Source organism: Taeniopygia guttata, chromosome 3 (genome assembly GCF_048771995.1).
Source record: "Taeniopygia guttata chromosome 3, bTaeGut7.mat, whole genome shotgun sequence".
Taxonomy (NCBI): domain Eukaryota; kingdom Metazoa; phylum Chordata; class Aves; order Passeriformes; family Estrildidae; genus Taeniopygia; species Taeniopygia guttata.
This window is the reverse complement of record NC_133027.1, coordinates 63,265,371-63,290,771: the sequence shown is the minus strand read 5'-3', so window position 1 is coordinate 63,290,771 and position 25,401 is coordinate 63,265,371. Positions and strand designations below refer to the sequence as shown.

Sequence of the window (25,401 nt, the reverse complement as noted above, 5' to 3'; positions counted from 1 at the left end):
TGTTTCGAGTCTGCCCGTAACCACCAGGGGGCGCAGAGGGGTGCGGTTTAATTTTTTTTAAGCTTAAGCCTAAATGCCTTGAGTTTTAGGTTGAAGTTTTGTGTCAACGTTTAAAACACCAGTACTGCTGTATTGAATCACAGATTGTGTGAAGGATAATTTCAACATTAAACAGCTTGGTTAACTTTAGTACTTTTAGAAGTGTAAGTACCAGTGTCAGTTGTGTGTTTGAAATAATCAAACATCAGGTCAAGTATAGTAATCAGTTCTTTTCTGAGTGTGAGGTATACAGATAGGTTAGGAAAATATATGTGTATGCAGTTTTCTTCCTGAGTTAGCTTCAGTGTCTGAGTGTTTCATTTGAACACATGAATTTTTGTAGTTTCACAAGAAAATTACGCTTCATAAAACAAATACTTTTTCAAAACCACATATAGTAGTTTGATTAAAGCCTTTAAATTTAAGATTCTATTTGGAAAACTTATGTTTAATTACTGAAGTGAAGTAACTTTTCTGGCAACATTCTATGTCTTAGAAAGTTGGCAGCAATCTAAAAAATATGGAAATGCTGCCTGCATGATTAAAATTTTCTTTGCACGCACAGTGAAAAAATAACTGCCATTCAGAGATTGTTTTTAAATCTTTTGGCAAAATAAAGGCTGCAGGTTAGTATCATGCAGTGTTCCTGTTTTTGTTCTCTAAGGATAACCTGAGATTTCCTTATGTGCAAACAGTAAGCCTATTCAGAAGCTGTAAATCCACCTGTTGTAACTGTTAGAGGGTTGTTTGCTTTACTGATTTTCATTAGGAAACCTGAGATTTCTGGTACTCTAATATTTTTGAAAAGCGTTCTTTGAATTGAAATACTCTGCTTACACTGAAAATTCCAGTAAATCCATAGGTCACTAGACCGGTTGAGGTAGGGCTCAGATACTTTGAAAGATATAATGAACTGCAGTGAAATAACCTTACAAGAAAAGAGATATATGATGGCTCAGATCTACAGCACCTTTATAAAGCATGCATTACCAGTTGAACTGTGTTTCATCTTGACACAGGCTTCAGGGTGCCGGGTCTTTCAGATACTAAGGTGAAAAATATCTGTAGCTGTTCCTCCACAGCATTGTAGTTGTGTTTATTTTTAACTTTGGGGAAGAAAATGTTGGGGTGTTGGTGGTTTTTCTAAGCATTTTTTGACCAAAGATTCAGGGCTACTTATTCGTAATATTTCTGTCTCCAAAAGAATGTGCAGTCTCTTTCACATGCTGCTTTTAGCATTTGTTATGTTAGAAGCTGCAGATTTGTAAAACAAAGTGTAAGTTGTTTCTTTTTAAATTTTACTTGACTTTGTTTAAATCAGCAGGTTCTTATTGTGTTTGCAGAATTGCTAAGGTCTAATAAAGTAATTAATGTATTTTTCCAACATTTTTCAGATGAAAAAGCAATTTGGTGATAATGAAGCAATTACTCAGGAAATTGTTGGCTCTGCTCATGTGGAGAATTATGCCTTGAAAATGTTTTTGTATGCAGACAATGAAGACAGAGCTGGGCAATTTCATAAGTAGGTGAATTTTTTTTTTTTCTTATCTGAAGATACTGCTCAGGGAATGTGAATATCCAAACTCTAATTTGAATGGAAGCAAGAATCAGGCTTTAATACATTCTTTTCTCTTCTGGAAAACTCAATTTGTTACTACTTTTAGGTCTCTAACTTCACACATTAACTGGTATCCTCCTCCTTGTGTTCCTTAGGGAGTGGTATACATACTGGCAAGCCTTATAAAACCACAAGCTAATACTGTGCTTTGTTTTATCAAGCATGTTATAGTTTCTATTGACCAGTGATAGTAAAATAGTTGTGATGATCCATTATATTTTGGTTTACAACAATTTTTTTTGTTTACAGCAATTTTCTAAGCTAATACAGGATTTCTGATGTCCTACAAATTCCAAGCTAGAAATGAAGTGCAGAACACGTAACCAGTTTTAAAAAACACTGAATATTTTCTGCATAGTAGTTAGAAGACTTATCAATATTGCTAGATTTAAATATTGTGAAGCAGCTTCTGTAAGATCAGATTAAAAGAAAAAAAAGCAACGTTTGGCTTGAAATAAGCCAGTATGGTCTAAGATTGCAATGCCTAAAATGTGATTTTGAGAGACTGACATTGCCAAATTAGCAAAATGCTTTCTTTTTTGCAGAAACATGATAAAGTCCTTTTATACTGCAAGTCTCCTGATAGATGTTCTTACAGTATTTGGGGAGCTCTCTGAAGAGGTAAGTGTCAGGCATATGAGTGCATTATCTGATTGCTTTTCCAAGCACAGACGTTGCTTTTATATGTCGTGAATAGGAATGTCAAAGAACAGTATAGCCAAATACTTGTTAGAAAGCCATAAAGAATCATGCTAAGTATTTCAGATAAATTGTAGATGAAATAGTAGACATCTGTTAGAAGATGCTTCATGACAAGAATCAGTTAGGAACTCAAAGTTTGATTTTTACTGTGGGACACATAGCATTGCATTGAGCAAGTGAGAATGCATATAGGGGGAAAAATGATGCAAGGTTCCTAACTTTGTCCTCCTTTGTCCTGGTTGAAATTCACAGGCTTGGCATCCTGTATGTAAATCCCCAATCTGGTAAGTGTGCCTTAAGTGCAATCATACTTGCTCAGTTTAAAATGCAGTTATTGTGACTACTTTCATCTGTAAATATTGGAAAGAAGGTAAAAGCGTGGTCTTGATAGTGGTGCACCACTGGAATACTATAGGATGTAAGTTTAGATGCTAAAGATAGGTCTTACCCAAGAGAAATGCTTGGTGAAGAGTTCCTGCAATATTCTCCATCTTCCGTAGCTTGAGACTCTACCAATACAAAATTTTCATCTTATTGAGAGGCACAAATAAGTTTGCTTTTTGATGTATTCTCTTAAAACTGTCTTCTCTGTGCCCTGACATCCTTTACTAGATCCAGCAATAACATTTCCTAGAGCCAGAGAGTGAATCCATATTTGCACATTGAATGGGACTGAAAAAAACCCATCCTAGTCTGTAGGAATTCAGTGCACAGGACAGTGCGTTGATCAGTTGAGTCCTCAGAGTACCTGAAGCAATCCTGCTCTGAAGATGGAAGAAATTGTTACAAATGTCAGTGCAGAATAGCAGTGGTACATTTTCTGTTGTGTGTTGGGGTTTTTTATTGTTGATGCTGAAAGGACAGAAATGCTTTGTAATTGGAAAGAAGCAGAATTTTCTCATTTTGTTTAATTGATAAACACCGATGGTAAAAGAGATTGTACAAGAAATACAGAAAATATTTGCTCCCCTGTATAGCATCATTACATTTCAACAGTTTCCTTATCCATTCTCATGTGAAGGGGTGATGGGAGAAGTATGACCTGACTGTCTTAGACTTTTGCAGAAGTTTTTTTCAGCCTAAATGAAATTCAGCCTGGCACCTGGTTATAGAGTGTGACATCTACATTCAGACCTCCTGCCTATTTTTTCAATGGGTAGTTGAAATTGCCTTCATATGTGGACTATCAACTATTAAAAGGCTTTTAAAGCAACAGCAGAAGGCATAGAAAGCAGATATTTGACACCTAGAAAATGGGTGTTGAGCATAATATGTATGTTTTTAAATGGCAAGTGATTGATTATTGGATAGTATGAATGGATTGTGTCACAGATGAAGAGTGGTTGTTCTATATCTCCATATTAGAATTAGGCAAAAGGATTTTCTGGAAGATGCGTTTTACAAGACACAGCTTAGATCAGAGCAGTAGGAAGCTCTGGGATAGCAGCATTCTTTTCATTTACCTCAGTAGTAACATTCATTCAATAGGGCAGCCTTCTGGAGAGGGGCAGCAGTGCATGTTAAAAACAAACCAAAACCAACAGCATTTCACTTCTCAGTTCTGGAATGATAAGCTTTGCAGTCAGGATGCAGGGCAGACATGAAACACTTGGTTCCATTCTCCTCACTCCATCCATCCTTGCGTGCAGGGGTTGAGGGTGCTTGGCCTGTCCTTAAATACGCTCTCCCAAGGGCACCACCAGATGGCCGAGGGACTCAGCTGTGTCCCGAGCTGGGTGCTCTGGGGCTGGTTTTATCCAGCATGGGGCAGCCCTGGCCTCTTCTCACAGACACAGCTCCTGCCAGGCTGAGCTGCCAGCACCTGGGATGGGCACCTGATACAGCTGCATCTTCACCCTTTGTCAATAAATAATTGCCATATTAGAATAGAGGGGAGATGTACAGGCTCTTAAATATTCCGTAATAATCTTTCTTAAAAGTAGCATACACTGGGTATGTGTTTTCTGCATTTTGTGGCTTCTAGAGTGTTAGTTAAAAATGAAGGAATTTAATCTGTAACACTGACTGTCCAGAAATTATTATTAAAACAAAGTTTAACAGAAAGCCATATTTTCCAATTGCACTTTTCATTTTGACATAGAGTGAATGCATTTTAATAAATATGTAATCAGAATAGGCTTTTTTTTTTTCTGGAGAACACCTTGTTTTCAAGAATGAAGACCAGATCTTTGTCTTGGACTGTGTGAGCATCCTGGGTGATACAATGTATTAAATGTGAGCAAGGGAGCTTGCTGGAGATACCTTTTGTATTGTGTCTCTCTACCCTGTTCTAGATGACAGTGCAACAGGCTTTGTGAAGTACAGTATTGAATTTCAATTTATTAATTTCTTAGAAACTTCGGATTTAATTTCCAAAGCAATTTTGAATTTTTTAAAATAAAAAATGAATTTTTAAAATTTTGGTGTTGGTGTGAGGCATGCTGTCTCAACCTGAATTATGCATCTGGGCTAATTATTCTACTCATCCTTCCACATTTCTAATGTTTATATTCAGCCTTGATCCTTGATTTATATTACCTCATAACTGTCAGAACTAGTTGCTTCCCATGCAACTACTGGAAAAGCAGTTGATTTGCATAATCAGTTTAATATATCTTTGAATTGATAGCTCTTCCTGGATTTCTTTTTTCCCAGGAGATACAAAGTGTCCAATCTTCCTATCATGTTTTGACATGTTAAAAGTTGTACCTAGGAACAGTAAAGTACATTTTAGAAAACAAAATGGAAAACCTTAATGTTACAGAATATTACAAACAAATCACATTAATCTGCAGTTACATCAACATTTCTGTATTCATGCTTTTAAATAAAATTTTAAATTTTAGAAATTATTTCATATTTCTGATCAGCAGCAGTAACATTTAAGTTTCAAATATTTAAATCTAAAGTTAATAATCATCAAAGTTTATGGAGATGGGGAGCTTTCTTCATTATTTAATGTCAGTAATTACTACACAGTGCTATGTCTTTCATATGAGATGTTCTTGGTATAATTTATTTCCTTTTCCTGATATGCTGCACTAATTGAAGATCTCAACACTTTCCTTTCACGCTGAGATCTTGTTAATCTGTTATTTTAATTATTTTTTGTAATTCACGTATTAATTTTGCACATTTTTCTTTAAAAAGGTGTCAAATGACAGCAGAGAAAGTGGAAAAGATGTTTGTATTTCTGTTTCGAATGCATTAATTTGCAGAAGTGAGTAGTTAAAATGGCTGGCCTTTTCCCTCCCTGCAGAATGCCCAGCACAGGAAGTACGCCAGGTGGAAGGCAGCCTACATTCACAACTGCTTAAAGAATGGAGAGACTCCTCAGCCTGGTCCCATTGGAATGGAAGGAGAGAGTTTTGGTATGTGTTTCCCTTTTCTTCAAGAGAGCGGAAGGCTGTGCCAAGGTGAACTGGTGGTATGCACAGTTCTTCAGGGAGCACCCCTCAGGAAGCACAGGTTCCCAGCTTGATGTTCCATTCACAATGAGCTGCCTTCTTCTTTTCAGCTTCTCCTGCTGTTATTTTTATTGCACCTTACTGTGTGATTGACTTATTTAATAAAATATTTGCTTGTAGTAGGGATTATTACTTTAAATACAGCTACTCTCTAAGACAACGTTGTCAGCTTTGAGCCAGAGCCATAAATTTCTTTAAAACTAACCACAGTCCTTCATATAAATCTGTTCTGTAAAGTTAGGATCCCTTTGTCAGTTTATCCTCTCTCAGAATTTAAGTAGGAGTTACAAATGGACTGATGGCAAGTGAATTTTAACTTCAAAGCAAAGGCCTGCTTGTGAGACATCTCATTTCTCCCTGTGTAATAATGTCGGTTTCAAAACAGGTTTATGGTCTGCTCTTACTGAGTTGGTTTTTCTGCCTCTTTCTCACTCATCTTCCTTTTCTTTGTGTTTCCAACTGCTTCCTCTGGTTACCTGAGTTCTCTGTACAGGATTCAGTGAGGTTCCCACTTTATCTAACAGTTAAGGACATAATTTCCAAGGACATCCACTTAACCAAACTGAATGTGTGTCAGAACAAGTTGTTTTGCTTTAGATAGTGATCAGTTTCATTTGTTTTGGTAGTGACCAGTTTCTTTGCTTTTTTCCTCAATGCAGATTGAATACAAATTTCAAAGGTTGATCTCTTATGAGATAGGATGTCATTGGAATGGATATTTTCACTATTCAGATTAAAACAGACAAATTCTGTACAATGACAATCTCTGTGTATCATTCTTCACAAACCTAGTGGAACAACTGAGACCATCAAATAGTTTGTAATTTTCTTCTGAGCTGGCACATGAGACTTTGTGGCTTGTCAATTAAGTTGATACCAATTTTCTCTTAAGCTTGGATTTAATAATAGAAATTACTCCAAATAAAAAGGGTCAATAAACAAATCTACAGTGCAAAAAAGATCTAGCTTGTAGAGTATGTATCTAACCTGTAGAGCCACCTTATAGGGCTGGCTACATAAAGTTTGTGGATGTATGTATAAATATAGATGACCAGTGTATTTATACTTGTGCACACACATGAAATGTAAATGTATATGCACATAATAGTAATTATTTGTTTGTTTGCATGCATTTGTGTTTTAGGGTCTATATGTGAGTTTTGAGTGGATTTTGATGTCTGAACTTGTAATTTACTTCTAATAAGTTATGAGTAGGCTTGTAATTTTCTACTCAGTACTTTAGTTTTAAACATGTCAAAACATTAGAAAACTAGTTTATCTTCTGGTTCTCAATCTTTTCATCATGCAGTTACACATTTTGATGCATCTCCACATTGTAATTTATATGTCCTGAACAGTGTTACATTACAAAAAAAAAAAAAAAAAGGATATTAATCGTGATTTTTTTTTTTAAGGAGAATGTACCGAACATCTGTTTCAGTTTAGTATTATCATTATAGCGTCTAAGAGCCTGGGTGCCAAATATAATTTATTTGCAATTTCCCGGATAAAATACTATTTATATTAGTGCTCCAGAAACACTGCAACATAAGTAAATTCAAATATTTGTGAACAAATAGTGAGTATGATAGTTTTATTTCCAAGCTACTTGTTCTTGTTATTATGTTTTCCTAACCTAAAGGCACCCTACAGATTTAAACACTGGAATGGGTATCTTACCCACTGAAATATGCTCCAGTCTAGGCACAGCTGTATTTGAAGTGAAGCATTAGCAAACTAATTTGTTCTTCAACATACAGTCTTTTCCAAGGTAGTTTCCATAGCTGTCATGCAGCTGTAGCCAGAGATACTTATGATGCAACTCCAACTGCGAACATCTCTTCATCTTTGTCAAAATACACCAGATTGATGAGTTAATGGAGAATGCAAGATGTGAGTGAAAAATCCCTTGTTATATTGAATGTAATGAATAGTTCAGTTAAATATTTTCAGCTTTAAATGAATGCTCTTTTAGTGGTCTGGCTCATAGTGTGGTAAAGCTGACCTGAGTATGTGAAGCGAACTATAAATTTTAAACAAGTGCAAAAATAGAATTTCTAAGTAAACATTACAAAGCTTTTGCTAAAAATCCATGTGTGCAATTTGTAGAAGCTAATTATTTCTCAACAGAGCAACAAATAGACTCTTTCTTCATTTTATTAATGCGCAGAAGTGAAAAGGCAACAAAAGGAACTGTTGTAAAAAGGGAAGCAGAATTCAGGCGTTCCTCAAATCCTTGGTATTCGTTGCAGTTCATTACAGGTGGTAATGGGAATTGGTAAAGACATTTGCTTTCATTTCCAGATTGTGTTTACATGCAGCTTAAAAGGGACGCAAATGCTGAGTGAATTAAAATTTTAATATCCTTTTTGATAGGGAGCCTGAAAGATTTGTAACTTCACAATACTTTATTTATTTTGTTGTTGAATTGTATTTCATGTAGAGAGATTATTTCTCACATTCCTAATTTTCTAAGAAATGAAATGAAAAATACATGTTGATGTTTATTTTTTATGGTTAGCTCCATGGCGTAGGTGTTCATGATGTCTCTCATAATCAAGACAAAAATTTTATGCAAATTAATTTTTATGAGAAGAATCAGTACAAAAGAGTTTCAGTTCCTCTTTGTGCATCATAAGAAGAAAAGCAGTATTGTTTGAATGTATGACTGGACCTTCCCCATTCCTTTCTGCTTGCTCATTTTCTTCCTCCCCTCGCATGTGGAAAAAGTCTGTTTAAACAGAGTGAAACTAGGTCTCTGTAGCTTGACAAATTACCATTTTTTTCCAAAGTGTTATTTTTTTTTGTGATTCTTGAAAACCATACTGTAACTTTTGGAGATGTTTTTACAGTACATAGGCATGCTTTATGCAGTTCTGCTGTTGGATTTATGGATGCTTTTGTCAGGATGCCACCATGGAAACCTAAAAATTACATGCTTAATTTATTAATGCAGTTGGAATACAAGTCCTAGAATACACATAAAGGTTACTTAGCATTAGCCCTAGGTCATCCAACAAGGTTTTACACTAATGGGAAAAAAAATGGAAATAGAAAAAAGTTCCTAAATAGCCATATTATAACCATAGTAAATACGTTAAATTTAATCACCTTCATTGCAATATATAATATGTAGGCTACATTTCTATTTCAGAATTTCAGAAAACCTTAATGGTTCCAACTAGTAAAAAGAACAATATGGGAAAAGTTGGTGGATTTTTGAGTTCTTTTCTCAATGTTGTGGAAAAAAAATACATATTTGGTTTCGTTTTTTAAAAGCAAGGTTCACATAGAACCTGACATTGTGAATCTTTCAGCAACATCTCAATCAAAAGAGAAACAACACAGCAGAATGAGACAAAGGGAAAAAAATATATTGATAGATTATAATTCTCTGAACTCATGAAAAATAGGAGTCCAAAGAACTGAAGAGTCTGGGCTCCTTAAAAAAAAAATTTGCTAGTTTTGTATTTATTGCACTTGGCTGCTGAAATTAAGTCATGATCTGTGCTTGCTTACACTAGAAAAGGGAACGCCATTAAGCCTTGAGAATCCTCTGTGTATATAAAAGTATCTTTGGATTGTTAGTTATGGGGCTGGGGTGATTATTTCACAAAATCTTACCTTCAGTAAATAAATAATTTTAAAAACCACAAATAGGTGGTCTGGGTATACTGTAGCTCTGCAGAAAATTTAAAGAGCTTGTTAATTCATTATGCTGGGATTCAAGCACAAAAACTGATGAGATTCCAAGACAAGAAACTCAGCTGGAGCTGAAATGAAATGTAAAACAATTGTGTCACTGTTTCACAGCCTAGTTTCAGCATTTTTAAGAAAATTGTAAGGAACTTTGAATTCTAGGTTATTACTGCTGCATGAGAAAATAATTTAATTTTCTAATTTTGTAGCATTCTTTCCCATTCCCTCAAAAAGATTTTTTCTTCAGTTATATTATGGACATTCTAACCATAGAATTTAAAACCTCTGTTGACTTAAATGTTCTTTTATAGCAGGCTGAAATCCTTTTATCTGGCACTACTGTTAAAAGCTATTCACAAATACTGAGAGTGGGTATCTTAAAATGTTTCTAATACTTTAGTCTTTGATAAAGAATATTTTAAATATTTGCTTTGCTCAAAGAATAGTTACAATGCTTTTATGATATTTGGGCGCTTTAAAGACCTAAGGAGAGTTAACTTAAACAAAACTACTTTTATGTGTAATAGAGTTTTAACATTGGCCAGTTGCACAATGAGCAAATCAAACATTTGAGCATAATCTTTTGATACATATACCTGATTAAAAAGTGGATTCCTCATTTGTGAATTTGCCTCTTGCAGGCACTGTTATTACTGGTGGTTAGCACTCCTAACACTTTGCTGGGTTGTTTTTGACATTGCCAGACTAACCCTTTGGGTTCATGTCTTCTGTGGCCTGTGTTGGCCACAGCATTGCACTGGTACAAGAGTGAGTAGAGACCCTGAACTGTGCAGTGAGGAAGTTGGAAGCTGAAACTGGGAATGGCTTGGAGAGAAAACGGGAGCAGTGCAAGTGACTCAAGTATGTGGCAAAGGGTTGCAGATATGGGATATGTAATCCTAGTGCAGAGAAGGAAATTGGAATGTGCCTTGAGAACCAGATGAGGGCAACAGGAAACTGCAAGGGGCAGAATAAAAGAATAAATGCATTAACAGCTTAAATATGGGCATGAACTTACAGGTAATTTCTCACAACTGAGATACCAAGGACAGTGGAAGCACGTTTTCTCTCACTGCCTCATCATCAGAAGTTGCTTAGTAATTTTTACAACAGCTTTCCCAAAATCCTAGCTTGGCTACAATTTGCCCAAGCTGCAAATAATTGGTAACAGCATTACAAATAATATTCGGCAGCCTCACCTTCAGACAGGATTATGAGTGCTGTACATAACTATTTCACTCACATTATGTATAATAAACTTCTGGTTTTGTTCACTTTTCTTTCTGAAGCTGTTTTTTTTTGTCAGTTGACACCAAAACCAGTGAAAAATACTGGTTTCCTATCATTGCATTATTATTTAAACAATAGCATATGCAATGTTTACTCTTGAATCTCACCTTCTTTTCACCAGTTTTCACACATTAATTTTATTTCCATGCATATTAGCCACACAGTATTGCAGTATGAGTTACTAACATGAAATACAGTGAAAGAAAGATCTGGCACCTTAAGATGTTTTTTGTCTTCCAGAAACCTGTCAGGTGTTCATTTGCATGTGTCAGAAATTGTGCCATAAAACCAGAGTGTATTTATTAAAGTCCAGTAAAAATGCTCTAATAACAATACTTGATTTTACTCTGCTTTGTAGCCTTTTTTATTGGTAAATTGTATTGTAAGTTAAAAGGTATTTAGGCATTTTTTCCTAAAGGTAGCATGTGAATTTTTTTTCTTGGAGGTAAAAAGACTTACATGGGAAACAATTCTGATATTTATAATAGTAGACCATTTAATTATTAAGCAGTGGAAGTGTTTGCATAACTCATAGTCTTGTGTAGTTGAAGATCAATGTGAATTTCTTTAAAAATATCTCTTTTGCTAGCTCTACGCACATACAAGTTTTGTCCTCCCATATTTTTTTGTTCCCTTTCAAGCACTGGCTGCTAAATAAGCAATTACTAATTGTTCCATCTGACATTATTGATACAGGTGAATGCATACACAGTAAATGAAATCAGTTCTTTTAAACTGAACTTAATTCAAATGAACGAGCAGGAATCAGCCATATATTCTGAATTGACTGGATCCTTAGCCTTTAAAGCAGTATTAAATAAAGTAGATCAGAACCTTAAAAACATGACTAGATTGAAAAATATGTATGTTCTTTGTACATGCTGTGGGATATATTGAACTTTATTATTCCTATAGCTCATTATGTATTCCAGTTGTGTTAGATGCAATTAAGACTTGGATAAGCTGCACTTAATTTCTTGTTTTGTATTACTTTCCCAAAGTTCCTCTTGGTTCTTACTTGTTTTTGTTTTGATTTGGGGTAAAAGAATTGGCACTGTCTAGCCTTTTATGAAGAGTTTGTAAGGCAAATACTGTTTTCCATATTCTGTTTCATGTATATGTTAAAATGTAGATTACTGCCTATTTGTAATAACTGGTTCAGCTTCTATGGATCCACAACATGACAGTATAACAATTGTTCTAATGAGACAGCTTATATTCAGACAAGTAAGGAAATGATTCTTCAAGTTGAACAGAAGAGATCTTTGAAAGTATGAGTTTCTAGATCTTTGTTGTCTGATGTGTTGCTTTTTAGCTTTTCAAATCGACCGTCTGTGGTTTTGGGTTGATGTTTTATGTCATGCTGTGTGGTGGCAATTTTTTTACCAATAAAAATTTGAAAGGAGATGTTAAGGAAAGCCAAAGTTTTCAAGTGTTTATACATAGTAGTTGCAGTAATTCCTATTTTGTATCATTTTATCAGATGCTGAAAGGGAGGAAGCAGGGTCGTCTTCTGTCCATAGTGGAACAGCTCCATCATCATCATCATCTACATATGAAGCTAACAATACACCAACTAGTAATTACACTGGCATACATATACCACCAGGTGCCCATGCACCAGCCAACACTCCAGCTGAAGTACCTCATAACACAGGTATGTCCAAATCACATCTGAGAAATCCATGCCTTTAATGGGAGATGAATTTTTGCCCAAATTCTAGTTCATCACATAGAAAGTAAAATAGCGTAATATTGTGTGACAAAAGCATCTTTATAAGCTAAAATCGTAAAAATGCCATTGGAAATATTTTTAATGTTTTCTTAAAATATGGCAGTCATAGTTTGGAGCACTTTTACAGAAGACATATATGGACCAAGGAAGTGACTGTTCCTGCAGACAGAATTTATTTGTCTTTTCTTAAATCAGTAAAATGATGTTGCATTGCAACGTCTGTACTGTAAAGCACAATTTGAGTCTTTCAGTTTGTAGATGGAATTGTATTACTTTATTTTATATATAGCTTTCCCTGTGCAGGTAGGTTGCTGTTCTTCATGCGAGTGCTTATAAACATTGTTGAAATTGTTACAACCCTATAGCAATATGTCTGATGGACAATTCATATTGGTTTGGTTTGGCTTCTGCCTGTTTTCCCAAGGGCTTTAGTGCGATTGACTTCGGACATTATTATTAATGGGAATTTGTCCCTATGGCTAAACATTGGCTAAATATATTGGCTCCTACATCCTTCATATTATTATGTATAATTTTTGGACCAAAAACCAAGTTCTTAACAGTTCTTTCCAGGTTCCTTCCCAGATTCTGTATTTATTAATTAAAAAAAAAATTAAGTGATTGGTGAGTACAACTTTTTTATCTTATGGGACCTTTTTATAATAATCATAGAGTAGAATTATTAATTAATGATTAATAAGACTAAAAATTCAAATTTTTTTTTCAATTCTGATGATCACTTATTATTCAGATACATTTTTATATTACCGAATGTACAAGATACTTTTTGTCACACAGTCCCTCCTTTTCTTTTACTTTCTCTTTTTAAAAATGCTTCACCCTATGAAGAGTTCAGGATGCTGTTTTTTTCAGCTTTATCAAAGGGAAATCCTTCAGATAGGTGGGGTTTTTTTTTGGATCTGGGAGGATCTGAAAATTAGGGAGTACATACGTTGTTGGAATATATGAATTCCAATGTACATTACATAGTTTTAACCCCACCAATGGTTCAGTGGAGTGATGGAATTTAGAAAAGTGATTACACCCTCTTCCTAGACAGCAATGTTGTAGAATTAACTTTATGCTAGTCTGGTATGTTATGGACATACTGCAAAAATATAGTTTTGGATCAAAGCAAATGAGTGTACTTAAAATGAGAATGCAGGTACAAGAATGCTTCACAGCATAAAGTGCAGTTTCTTCTTCTAGAACATTGTTTCCCTTTTTAGCTATTTTTATTCTCACTGATTGTTTTTAAAGGAATTAGGAAGGAGATAGTTTGCATGTGTGAGGTGACTGGCTCTGGGCTTTAAAATATAATAATAAAGACTGGTTCTGGTATTAGAATGTAGAACTTAAGTTTTAAATATAAAAGGTTACTCACACTTTTGTTTAGCAGGTTTTCCGCAATACTTTTGGGTAACCAGTGTCTCTTGGACTAGTATTTTCTTATTTTTTAATGCGTCAAATTAAATTTCTGTTAAATCTTGTACTGGTAAAATGGATGACAGTCTGTACATTCTTCTGTTTTATTTTATAAAGCAGTCATATTTGAAGTGAAAGCATTTAAATTATTTGTTACACAGTTTCAGAATTCGTATGCTCTCAGCTGCTTAATTTGAAAATCATAAGGTGTATCTGTTCTGTGTACAGAATAGATAAGGTTTTTAGCTTAAAGTCAATAAATAAAAATAATCCAAGTTCATTTTTTTGCATTGGTGTGCAGGAGTGACAAGTAACACCATTCAGCCTGCTCCTCAGAATATTCCTCTGGTCGATCCTTCCCTTTACAGTGCTCAGTCTGCTGGTAAGCTTGTGGCATTTGTATTGTTGTACATGGACATACTGTGTCCTCTGTGTCTCCCCTGCCCTGAAGGAAGAAGTTTGAGAAATATTGTCACTATTATCTGAACACAATCCATTTTAAAAGGAATGGTCAACATCTAAGCATTATTGCTAAGATTTTAGTGGTTTCTGAAAGCTGTTACAATATAGTGTTGTCTGTCTGACTGCTTTGAACTAATGAACTAGCATTGCATAAGGCTTTTTATTATTTATATTGTTGCTTCCTTCTCAGGTGGAGTTCTTACATATTTTGCAAAGCCTATATTCCTGATAGCCTTGGTAAATTGTATTATTTGTAATTAATATACATTCCCTTTACTTAAAATTTATTTTACGGGCTCAGGATGTAAGTTACTTATTAATTTCGTAAAATAACTCATAAAACATTCAAATTATGATTTTGTACAGAATAATAGTGTGCTTCCTGACTGGAAGTAGTACTTGTGTTAAATGAAACAATCAATTTGTAAGGTACTGCTAATGATGTTTTTTGATGTACCATTTAATCAAGGCTTTTATCTTCTAAGATGTCATCTGTCTTTGATGTTGAAATCACTGATAACCTATATCATACGTATTTTGTGTCTGCTTGCATATTCCATGCTTTGAAGTGTACACATACACATAAGGGCTAACCTTGGGGAAACCCTGGCTTGTGAAAGAGTAGTATCTGACAATAAAGCTGGAATCATCCTAGATTTTCATTTGAACACTAATCTACATGTGGACAAAGAGTTAGCTGTTTTCTAAGAATTTTACTGTCCATGGAAAAGAGAAAAGAGTGTAAAAAAACCCCTTAAATTACATCTGTTTGTAATAATCAAATTTTTGTTGGCAGTGTAACATGGATGTTGAATGAGGAGGAGGTCTGAGAGTCCTGGTAGAAAATCTGTTCATATTCTCCCCTACAGTTTATCCTCATCAGAGAAAGCTGATAGTATATATTAGTATACAATACTGTACATAATTGCTATATTAAGTTCTAGTACTAACAACAGTAAAACATTGCCTGTTATGACTACAAAGTGTAGATAGGTATGTTCTTTTATTTTATGACTTACAGATACTCAGTTACTTTATTATGTTGTTGTAGACTGTGTGTGTGTTAAAATAGCTTTACTGAAAAAGCATTTTTGCTTCAGTCAAATGCTACAGGAGGAATTCAATACTTGTTTTTGATCTGCTGGCATAAAAAATGCTTAAGGATATTTCCATTCTAATATATTAGCCATTTTTACAGAAGATGTCTTAAAATAGCAAAATTTGCCATTGAGAGACATATTAACCTTTAGTATTCTCTTGAAGAGCAAATGGTGCTATAGGCACTGCAGTTTTTCTGGCATATTACTGTAATCACAGAATCACAGGACAGTCGAGCTGGAAGGGACCCAGAAGGATTGAGTCCAACTGTGAAGTGAATGGCCCCTGCAGGGATCAGCCCCACAACCTTGGCGTTATTAGCACCATGCCCTGGCCAGCTGAGGTGGCACTAATGTCTCATGAGGCAGTAACTCATTTCATTGTAAACAACACCTCAGACCTGTAGCTGTAACATTCTAACTTGGTGAGAGTTTTTGAGTTTTGGGGAGTGCTGTGGAGGTTTTGGTAGCTCCTCAACTGAAATGGCTCAAAGCTTTACTTAAGCCTTGTCATAGTAACTGCTAGTTGGAAGGCAAATTTTGTTGTGTTTGGAAGAAAAGGTTTCATGTTTAACTAGCTTATCATGATCTTCTAGACAGTCATTGTACCAGTTTTATGGTAACTACTCTGAAAATTTTAATCATCGTTGTTTCTTGGTTTGAATGTTTGTTTCTGGTTGTCAAAAATGTCATAATTTTGACTGAAACTTAAACTTTTTTTAAGTTTACGATGTTCCATTATTCGATATCTGAACAGTGTGAGTGCATTGCTCCCTTTTACCGCCTATCTGAGATAACCTGATTTAATAAGTAAATAAATAAGAAGGAATTAAGTGTGTTTATGAGAATGCTTGATAAGTAGTATTGTGTAATTAAGAGATTAAGACCCTTGCTAAGCACCATGATAAATCTCTTAACTTGATCTAACCTAAGTATTTGCATGCCTGCATTCCTCCTCTGCACATCTGTTGTGTTACTACAAGTTTGGGTCTTGTAACAGCTCAAAGTATTACATTCTTATAAGGGAGTGCTGCAGAAGTGCATGCAAAGAAATGGTAAAGGTCATACAGGTTCTTGGATTGAAAGCTTAGAAAACACTGTCAATTATGCAGGAGTCTCAGAGTGCAGGGGATGTGTCAGCAGAGGTACAGTGACAGTTTTCTTTGCATGTGTGGAGTTTAGAAACTTGAGAGAGTGACAGCAATGTCCTTGCCTGTCACTGTCTTGCACATTCTTCTTGCACTGCTGAGGGGTCTTTTCTATGCCAACAGCAGCTTTGTCCTCTAACCCATAACTAGATGGAAAAATGCCTGTATCTGTTAGTGGATGTACAAAACTGTGGGAGCCATGAGCCCTTCCCTATTCCTGAGCTGCAATATACATATCTGGGCTAGATCCTTGCTGTGTATTGAGGTGTGTACCATTCCTGTGCAACTGAGGTTTCCTTTGCACGGGAAGGAGGGATCAGTGTTGCCCTCCATCCAGTAGGTCCACAGAGTGCAAGTGCAAGATACATTTGTTCCAGGATTTAGACATCATGCCTGTGTCCATGCTAGCAAATTATACATGCTTGCAAACATTTGGCACAGAGAACAGCTGGCACAGAACCTCTCACATTAATATTATTCAACTTCTAAAACTAAACAAGGTAGCTTGTTAAGACTGCTCATATTGAATGGTCTGTAGCTTGCTCTGACCACAAGTCATGCCCAGGAATTGTTTGGGAAAGTGCTAGTTTGCATGGGCCAAAACCATACTGGAATCTGTTCCAGCAGTTTGACACTGCAGACAATCAAGTTTGAGTGCTGAGAAGCCTTTCTTGGCAATGTTGAATATGGTAGTATAGGCATAGACAAACAGGATATTCCACATATTCCTGCAAGACTCTTTCTTGTAGTAAGATGAAATGTATATTTTAAAGATAAATGCTTTGCTTCCCATAATATGGGGGAAGCCTGATTAATGCTGTTATGGGAGAAAAAATTTTTATAGAGAGGAGCAGCATATTTTATCAAAAGAAGTTAAAGGAATAGGGTTCTTTGATTTTTAGTTAGCATAAATCTTTCAGTAGTTGTCCTGTCCTGTGGGAACAGGTTTCAGAGTTTAACACTGACTTTTGAAAGTATCAAAGTTTTTCATTTAAGCACAAGTTAACGTGTCTGTCAACAGAATGTAGAATTATGCAGCAACTTTGTCTACATGTGTGTGCACTTCTCTGGTGTAGTTGTCTTAAAAATTTATTACCCCTAGATTTTGCTAACACTAAAGGCATTCATAGTTGTGCTATACAGATTTTACAAGATCATCTTATGTTGCCATATGGTCCCTTCCACAGGTGGCATAGTATAAAGAAGGCATTTGTCCATTGTAGTTGTATGTATAATGTTTGATATTCTACACACAAAGTAGAAATAATAATTTGACATTGAATGTGCTTTTCATGATCTTAAAAATAAATCCTTGAGTACTTATATTTCAAATATTTCAAGTGATTTAATGGTAAAAAGAGTATCATGTTTCAAAAACCATTTGTTACCTTTTCCATCTCTGTTTTTATGCACCAGTTTGTATGATTGAAATGTTCTTAAATCATCTGCCTTATATTTGGGCACTGTAAAAAAGGAAAAATATCTGAAGGGTAGAAAAGGATTATTTAATTATTTAAAGGAAAATATATATCTATGTAAAATGCACATTACTTTCATTCTAAAACTGTTCTTTTTTCCCAAAATTATTTCAGCAGCTCTTGTCAAATCAGTTTCACTTTGTGTTTCTCAAAGAATCATGCTTGTTGTTACAGATTCCATATTCCTGTTATGTTCCACTAATATAACTACAGTCCTAAAAATTTCAGATTACCAGAGGAAGCAGGTTTATTTCAGAATAAATACAGTGCACCTTTTGTATCTCAGTGTTGTTGGGCTTTTTTAGGGCAAAGAGTCACTGGATACTTGAGGTTGGAAAGGACTTCAGGACATGGTCCAACCCTTCTGCTCAAGGAAGGGTCATGTACAACCAGTCACTTGGGACCATGTCCTCTGTGTCTCCCCCTGTCTGTGCACTCTCCCTGTGGTTTAATTTCCTGCATTGAAGAAGTTTGAGAAAAAATGTTACTGGTAGTTCAAAAAATAGGTTTTGAATCTCTCCAGGGACAGACAGCACAACCTCTCTGGGCAACCTGTCCCAGACTTTGGTCACCCTCAGAGTAAAACTATTTCCTGATGTTCAGACAAGATCCTCCTGTGTTTCAGCCTCTGGTCTTGTTACTGGGCATCACTGAAAAAAGCCTGGCTCTGTCCTTTTAATACACTCCCTTCAGGTATTTATATACTTGATATAAGATACCCCTGAGCTCTCTCTTCTCTAGGCTGAACAGTCCCAGCCTTCTTGCATGTTTCTCGTGCTCCATGCCCTTAGTCCTCTTTGTGGCCCTTTGCTGAACTGTCTCCAGGATGTCAGTCTGTCTCTCTTGTGCTGAGGAACCCAGAACTGGGCATGGCACTCAAGATGTGGCTGAAAGGGGCAGGATCACATCCACCTGCTGGCAATGCTCTTCCTAATGCAGGACAGGATGCCATTGTCACTCTGGCCACAAAGGCGGATTATTGGCTCATGGGCAGATCAGTACCCACCAGGACCCCCGGGGCATTTCCTCGTAAACTGCTTGACCTTTCAATATGTAAATTGAAGTAGGTTAATAACTTTTGTGATTATACCTTTGATGTAAGTAGTCATTGCAGTTAAGTTTTATGTTATTTGTAAAACTTCAGAACACAGAGCTGGTTTGTTTCTATTTTGCTTTTCCATTGTGAGGTGTTGGCTTCAATAGGAGCTCAGGCTACAGAGCACATCAAAAGATCAACCCTCTTACTGTATAAACTTTGGTTTATAAATTTAAAACTAATAATTTTTTTCCCTCACATTATGTCATAATAGCATCTGAGGTAGATTTCATAATAAATAAGGCTTTATGCCAGCAAAACATTAATAGAGCTCATACTGTAAAAATAAGATTAGACGGGTGAATTTAGGCTTGCTTCCAATAAATTATTTGAATACTGGACTGATGCCTTGGCCAGTTTTTAAAGAATGATTTTGTAGTTTCTTTTGGCATCATAGCATAAAGCTACTTTGAGGGAAACTTGGTCTTTTTAATTTCTTAAAGATGTTCAGTAATGTGGTCACAGATTGACCCCAGATGCTTTTAGTCTGTGATTTTCCTGAGGTACAAAATACCCAAGGTGTGTGCGTGTGTTTGTGCACTCCCTCGTGTATTTACTCACATGTGTATGTATTTTAAGGGATTTAATGTGGCTTTACTTACTAAGCATAAAACTAATATACGTTGCAATCATAATGAGCCCACCAAGTTTTTATGTCCCTCAATGGTTATATTTATTTATTGAAAGTAGAGTTCTAGAGCATATTTTTAAAAATTATGAAATTAACCCTCAGAGTGCTTACCCTTCTGATTTAATTTGGGTAGGGTTGTTTTGAAAACCAGCAGACCAGTCTAATTTTTTAATATTCCCAGTTTTCTTTTTTATTTGTTCAAAAGCTGTTCTTAAATAGTAAGACTGGGGGAAGGAAAAGCAAATATAATAGACGTTTTTTGATAAGAATAGAGATTCTTTAGTAAACATTCTCACAGTATTGATAACAGTTCTATTTTGAAAGAAATTATCCAGCTGATGGAAATTGTGCCATAAAAAAATGTCTTTATGTATGTTCATGTAGTTACTTAAGAGTAAAATGTACTTCAAGAGCTAAATCTTTGTTTAACTAAATTTTATGTAAAATGTATGGTGCATTTAAAAGCACATTTTCTCTCAAACTGTGAAATCTATTCAGTGCTTATACCATATTGTGTGGGAAGTTATTAAATGTATACATAATCTTTAGTGTTTTATATAATTATTTATCTCTGCCCATAGAAATCCATCATTTACAATTTGTTGTGAAAGAACCTGAGTAAAAATTTTATAATTTGTCCGTATTTGGACATATATAAATTTGTCCATCATTGGAGTGGCATGGGATTAGCTTTAAAACTCCCAGTGGATTTGTGGGTGGAAGGAGGTACAGTAGCACAGCTCTGCTTTATTTTGCACCCACATCAGTGACACTATTCACATATAAAATCTTCCACCGGTTAGGGCTTAAGTCCCTGCTATGTCTTCTCCAAGACTTAATGCATGTGTTTGAGCACTACAGAATTCCTAAAGTTTTAATTTACGGCAAGAAAATACTCTGATTAATAAGTAATATTTGGTTTATATTATATTATGGGAATATTTCTGGCCAGTGTTATCCAGTATTACAAAAATGGGTACATTTCATGACCTCAATCTTGTTTTCAGTCATCTTACATAAAATTGGAAACAAAAATTGTTTGGAAAAACAGAAACATAAAATGTGTGAAAACATGCCAGTGAGAAATGCTTCCATATTCTGAAAAGTTATTCCAGTTGAGAAGGAATTATTTGTGAAAGAAAGCAGAGTAATTATGCTGTAAACACAAAAAGCACTGTCCTTGTTTCTTGCAGGTTGTAACATGATTACGGCTAACTTAATGTCATATAAAAGCTCTCCTTTACTGTCTTAGATGAAGAACAAATCTTTCTCAAAGGTATTGGCTTACTTTTGAAAGGCACTGGGTCATGCAAATACCAGTCTTTAGAAAGGTCCTCACATTTTTCAATAGCAAAGAAGTTAAGCTTTATATGAATGGAAAGAAAAGAGAACAGAGCAGAACAGAAGAAATACTGTAGCTTGGTCTTCATAATTTTACCACAAATATTAGCCTGGTTTTCATAATATTGCCACAAGCATCAGTAAAACATAAAAATCATAAGAAAGGAAGCTTAAGTCGGATTTCCTTTGTAGTAACTTTGTAATACTTATGTTTTTGCAGGAGAAGTCCGCTTGACTCCAGAGGACTTTGCCAGAGCTCAAAAATATTGCAAATATGCTGGCAGTGCATTGCAGTATGAAGATGTGAGCACTGCTGTGCAAAATCTACAGAAGGCCCTCAAGTTACTCATTACAGGGAGAGAATGAAGCTTTAATCGAACAGATTCATGTCTTTCGGCTAAAGAACTAACAGTTTATTACTGTACCTGTTAGGGAAGTGGAGTTACACAGAAATTGTCAATCCCATCACTCATGACTATGAAACCACTGCTTCAGTGTCAGATTAGCAATTAATGGTACAGTCTAAATCTCTGTTTTCATTTTACAGACAGTGGAGCTTGAAACATGAATGCAGTGGCATGATGTATGCAAAATATCGAAGACAGTACTGTGAACACCACTCAAGAGTTAGAATTCATTTTGCAATATTCCGATTATTAGAATTGGAAAATGCTCACTGTAAAAAACTTGAGAATTAGGATGTTCTGTTAAAATTCTTTATCCCAGTTTATTATTGCAAACAATTATTTAATAGGTATAATAGCTTTAAAATGGTAACTAAAATGAATGAGTGCTTTCCTCCTGAAATTAGAGGCCTAATGTGAGAAGGTTGACAAGTCCACACTGGGAAGGACTTTTCTATACATAAATTATTTCAGTATTTGTATTATCTGAGACATAAGTCTAAGTTGAGGCAGTCTTGAGGACATTTGTATGTAATTTGAAAATGTGCTGGAAAAAAACATCTCTTGGTACTTCAGAGGGAGTAATTTTGATGGTGTTCCAATTTAATACCCTACAGGTGTATGGACTACTACATGTATTCTTGATTATGGGTTCTTGCTCCTTCTGAACACTTAGAATTTTATGTATCTGTATGGGTAATTAAGAGAAAATACTAATATTTATCAACAGTGATCCTAAAACTGGAGGCAGAGATTCTAAATAATTTGAACTTTCAGGAAGACTTACTAAAAGAACAAAACTGTTCTATCTTTTTAAGAGGCTGGAAAAATGCCTGTTCTTCAGCCACTAAAACACTATAGGTTTGTATCTGGTATTAGTGTCATAGAGCTTTGTATTTCCAACTAATATTTTTCCTGTCTGCTTTGTTGTGAAGACTTTTTGGACTTGAGATTTAATTAAAATATCTTGGAAACTGAATTTTGAGTCTTCATGAGGTCTACTGCAATTATAGAGCTCTTCATTCTTAAAACCCCCCCCATGCTGTTTAAAAGAAAGAATATGCAATCTTTTAACTGACATGACATAATAATTGAGTACACCATAAAGCATGTCTGATATATGTAATAATCTTAATGGCATTTTATCTGATCTCTCTGTCTTTCCAAGCTGCTGGATCAAATCCGTGTTATTTATAGCTGCACTGCTTTGGAGTGACTAAAACAAGTCTTATATTCAAAGCAAAAAGATGAGGAAAAGAAAATAAAACATAAGCATGAATTAAAGTTTAGCTGGTCGTATCCCTTAACGTGTGTAGTGTCTTTGACAGCAGATTTCACATGGATAATATGAAACTTAAACGTATGCTTAGGCACTGTAGTTGACTGAGACTTACTAGATAAAATGTGGTAATTTTTGTGTTGCTTTCTGATGTGGTATAGCGTGCTAATCTGGACAGTGACTTGGGTTAGATTTTAATCGCTTGGGGAAATTTAGAATAAAACTATCTGAAAGTTTTTTGACAGTAATGCTGTACAGACCTGAGCAGTAAGTCTGTATTTTGTACAGTGTTTCATGCAAGATAGATCTCTCACTTCAGTATTAATTACTGCAAAGTCTTCTGCGTATATGGTTGTTGGTTTACCCTGTAGCATTACTATAAAGTATATATAGCATTGCTATATAATTGTCAGAAGTTTCTTTCATTTCAGGATCATACTACTATTTTTAAAACCAGCTTCAACCCCCATAAGTTCAGTTTTCCTATTTCTATTTATAAAATAATAAAAAAGAACTTTGGGGCTTTTGTATTACATGCGAAAATAAATAAGGTATAATGTTGTATTGATTTGAAGCTTTTGAATTCAAGTTGTTGGGGTTTTTTATAATTAAATGATCTGAAATGGAATACATAACTATGCTTGAAAATGAAAATGTAAGTATTTCTTAAAGTGTATAAAATATTTTCTATTGGCCATTACTATATTGTACCTGTTGGTTCCTCTAGGAAACCAGGGAATCATCAGTAAAAAAGTGATAAGCAATGCAAAAGCCATAAGCCCATAAGCAGTTTGTTTGATCATTTGCCCATCTGCTATCTGCTATCTTCTTCTGCCTAGAAAAGAATTAAAGTAAGTGTTTCTGAGGGGAATGAAGATGAAAACGGTAACACAAGAGTTTAAACATTTCTTAGAGAAGCTAGCAAGACATTCTTTCTGGAAATAAATGAATAAATTAATTTTAGAAGACTTACTATACAAAATTTCATGTAAAATGGAACATATCCTAATACCAACCTTCAGACCACATAACCTATTGCATTTATTTTCAATCATTTTATGGAAAATAAATTCAATAGGTTATGTGGGCTGACATAACCTATTGAATTTATTTTCCATAAAATAATTTTGCTGTAATAATTTATTTCTTAATTGGGAAGTTTTGTAACAGCTCATAAAACCATGTTTTAAACCCCATCTTTAAGGTGCTGATTTTTTATGTAACAGGCTGAATATTTCTAAACTGATGCCTATTATCTAAACTGATGCCTAAAGTAAATTACAGCAAAGCATTTCCATTCCATTAAGTATAGCCTCTGGGACAGCTTTAACTACTGCAGATAGCCCAAAAGTACAAACCAGTGTTGCAGAACAGTTCAAATATTGTATATATTTGAAAATGTCAGGGGAATATAGGTACATAGGCTATAACTATTCCAAATTGGAATTTGTGGCAGGCACTGAAATTTATGGCCCCATTGTTAAATGTTGTGTGAGTTTTTAAGTGTTGACTAGTTCATTTTACAGGCATTCTGAGTGATAAAGTAAAAACACATAGGTTCTCTCAACTGCTTCCCTATACAAAGAAGTACAGCATTAAACAGAGTGCTGATTTTGTTCCATGCTGCAGTTAACAACTCTGCTTTTCAGTCTGACTGCCACTTACATATTTGTTTGCCATTCTCCTTTGGATTGTGAGTTCTCAGTGTCCTTAGTCTTGCTTAAGAAAGGAGAAAGAGGCATCTGTCAGATTTTTATCAGGTATTCCATGTTCAGTTTTGCTGCTTATTTAAGCTAGAATTTTAGTCAATCTGTTCAGTATCTGTTGCTTAAAAGGCTTTATTTTTTGCAGTTTTTTTCTATTTTCATTTCTCTCCAGGGAAAGTTCCATATTATACTTCAGGATTCCTGCAGAAGTCTTTAAAAAATGCATTGCGGAGGAGGTCATCCTTTATGAAACATGAAAGTTTTTTCAAATTAATTGGATTGACTAATAGTGGAAGCAGTGTTCTCAAATTTTTGAAGTAATTTCAGGGGGAATATTTAATAGTGTCCTTTGTAAGTAAAGTTCCAGAAGCACAGACTTCAGTATGATCACATTCCAGAATGTGATTGTAACACTAGTATTTGAGACTGTGTAATACTCACCTATGAGAAACTAATAGCAGAGAAACTTCCTGCCTGAAGCAGAACTGGGGGGTAGAGGTGGTTTGTGTTCAGACACATCAGTGCATGTATTATATAATGCATGTAAATTCAATGGTGAGCCATAGGAATGCCTTTCAAAAAAACGATTATTACCTTCTTTACAAGTATTGGGAAAATGTCAGATACAAATATATATATAGATACTGCTGACAAATGTTGTTCTTAATGTGAGGTTTTAAACGTACTAGCATACATAGGACCAAAAGTTAGCATTTAATTGTGTGGTATTCCAAATGAATGATCGTTGTTTTTCTTCTTGTTCATGTCAACTTCTTTTCATGTC

General features: G+C 35.0%; 1 protein-coding gene across 3 annotated transcripts in view; it reads left to right on the top strand.

Moving 5' to 3' along the window:
- VTA1 (vesicle trafficking 1) overlaps positions 1 to 22,611 on the top strand; it is a 37,476-nt gene extending 14,865 nt beyond the window's left edge. For all 3 annotated transcript variants that reach the window (XM_002197932.6, XM_030268106.4, XM_030268107.4), the window contains exons 3-8: positions 1,434 to 1,561; positions 2,203 to 2,278; positions 5,619 to 5,730; positions 12,299 to 12,472; positions 14,277 to 14,357; positions 21,449 to 22,611. In XM_002197932.6, the coding sequence (XP_002197968.4) occupies positions 1,434 to 1,561; positions 2,203 to 2,278; positions 5,619 to 5,730; positions 12,299 to 12,472; positions 14,277 to 14,357; positions 21,449 to 21,594 (717 nt within the window). In that variant the 3' untranslated portion in view covers positions 21,595 to 22,611. The remainder of the gene's footprint in view (positions 1 to 1,433; positions 1,562 to 2,202; positions 2,279 to 5,618; positions 5,731 to 12,298; positions 12,473 to 14,276; positions 14,358 to 21,448) is intronic.
- Positions 22,612 to 25,401: the final 2,790 nt, after the last annotated feature.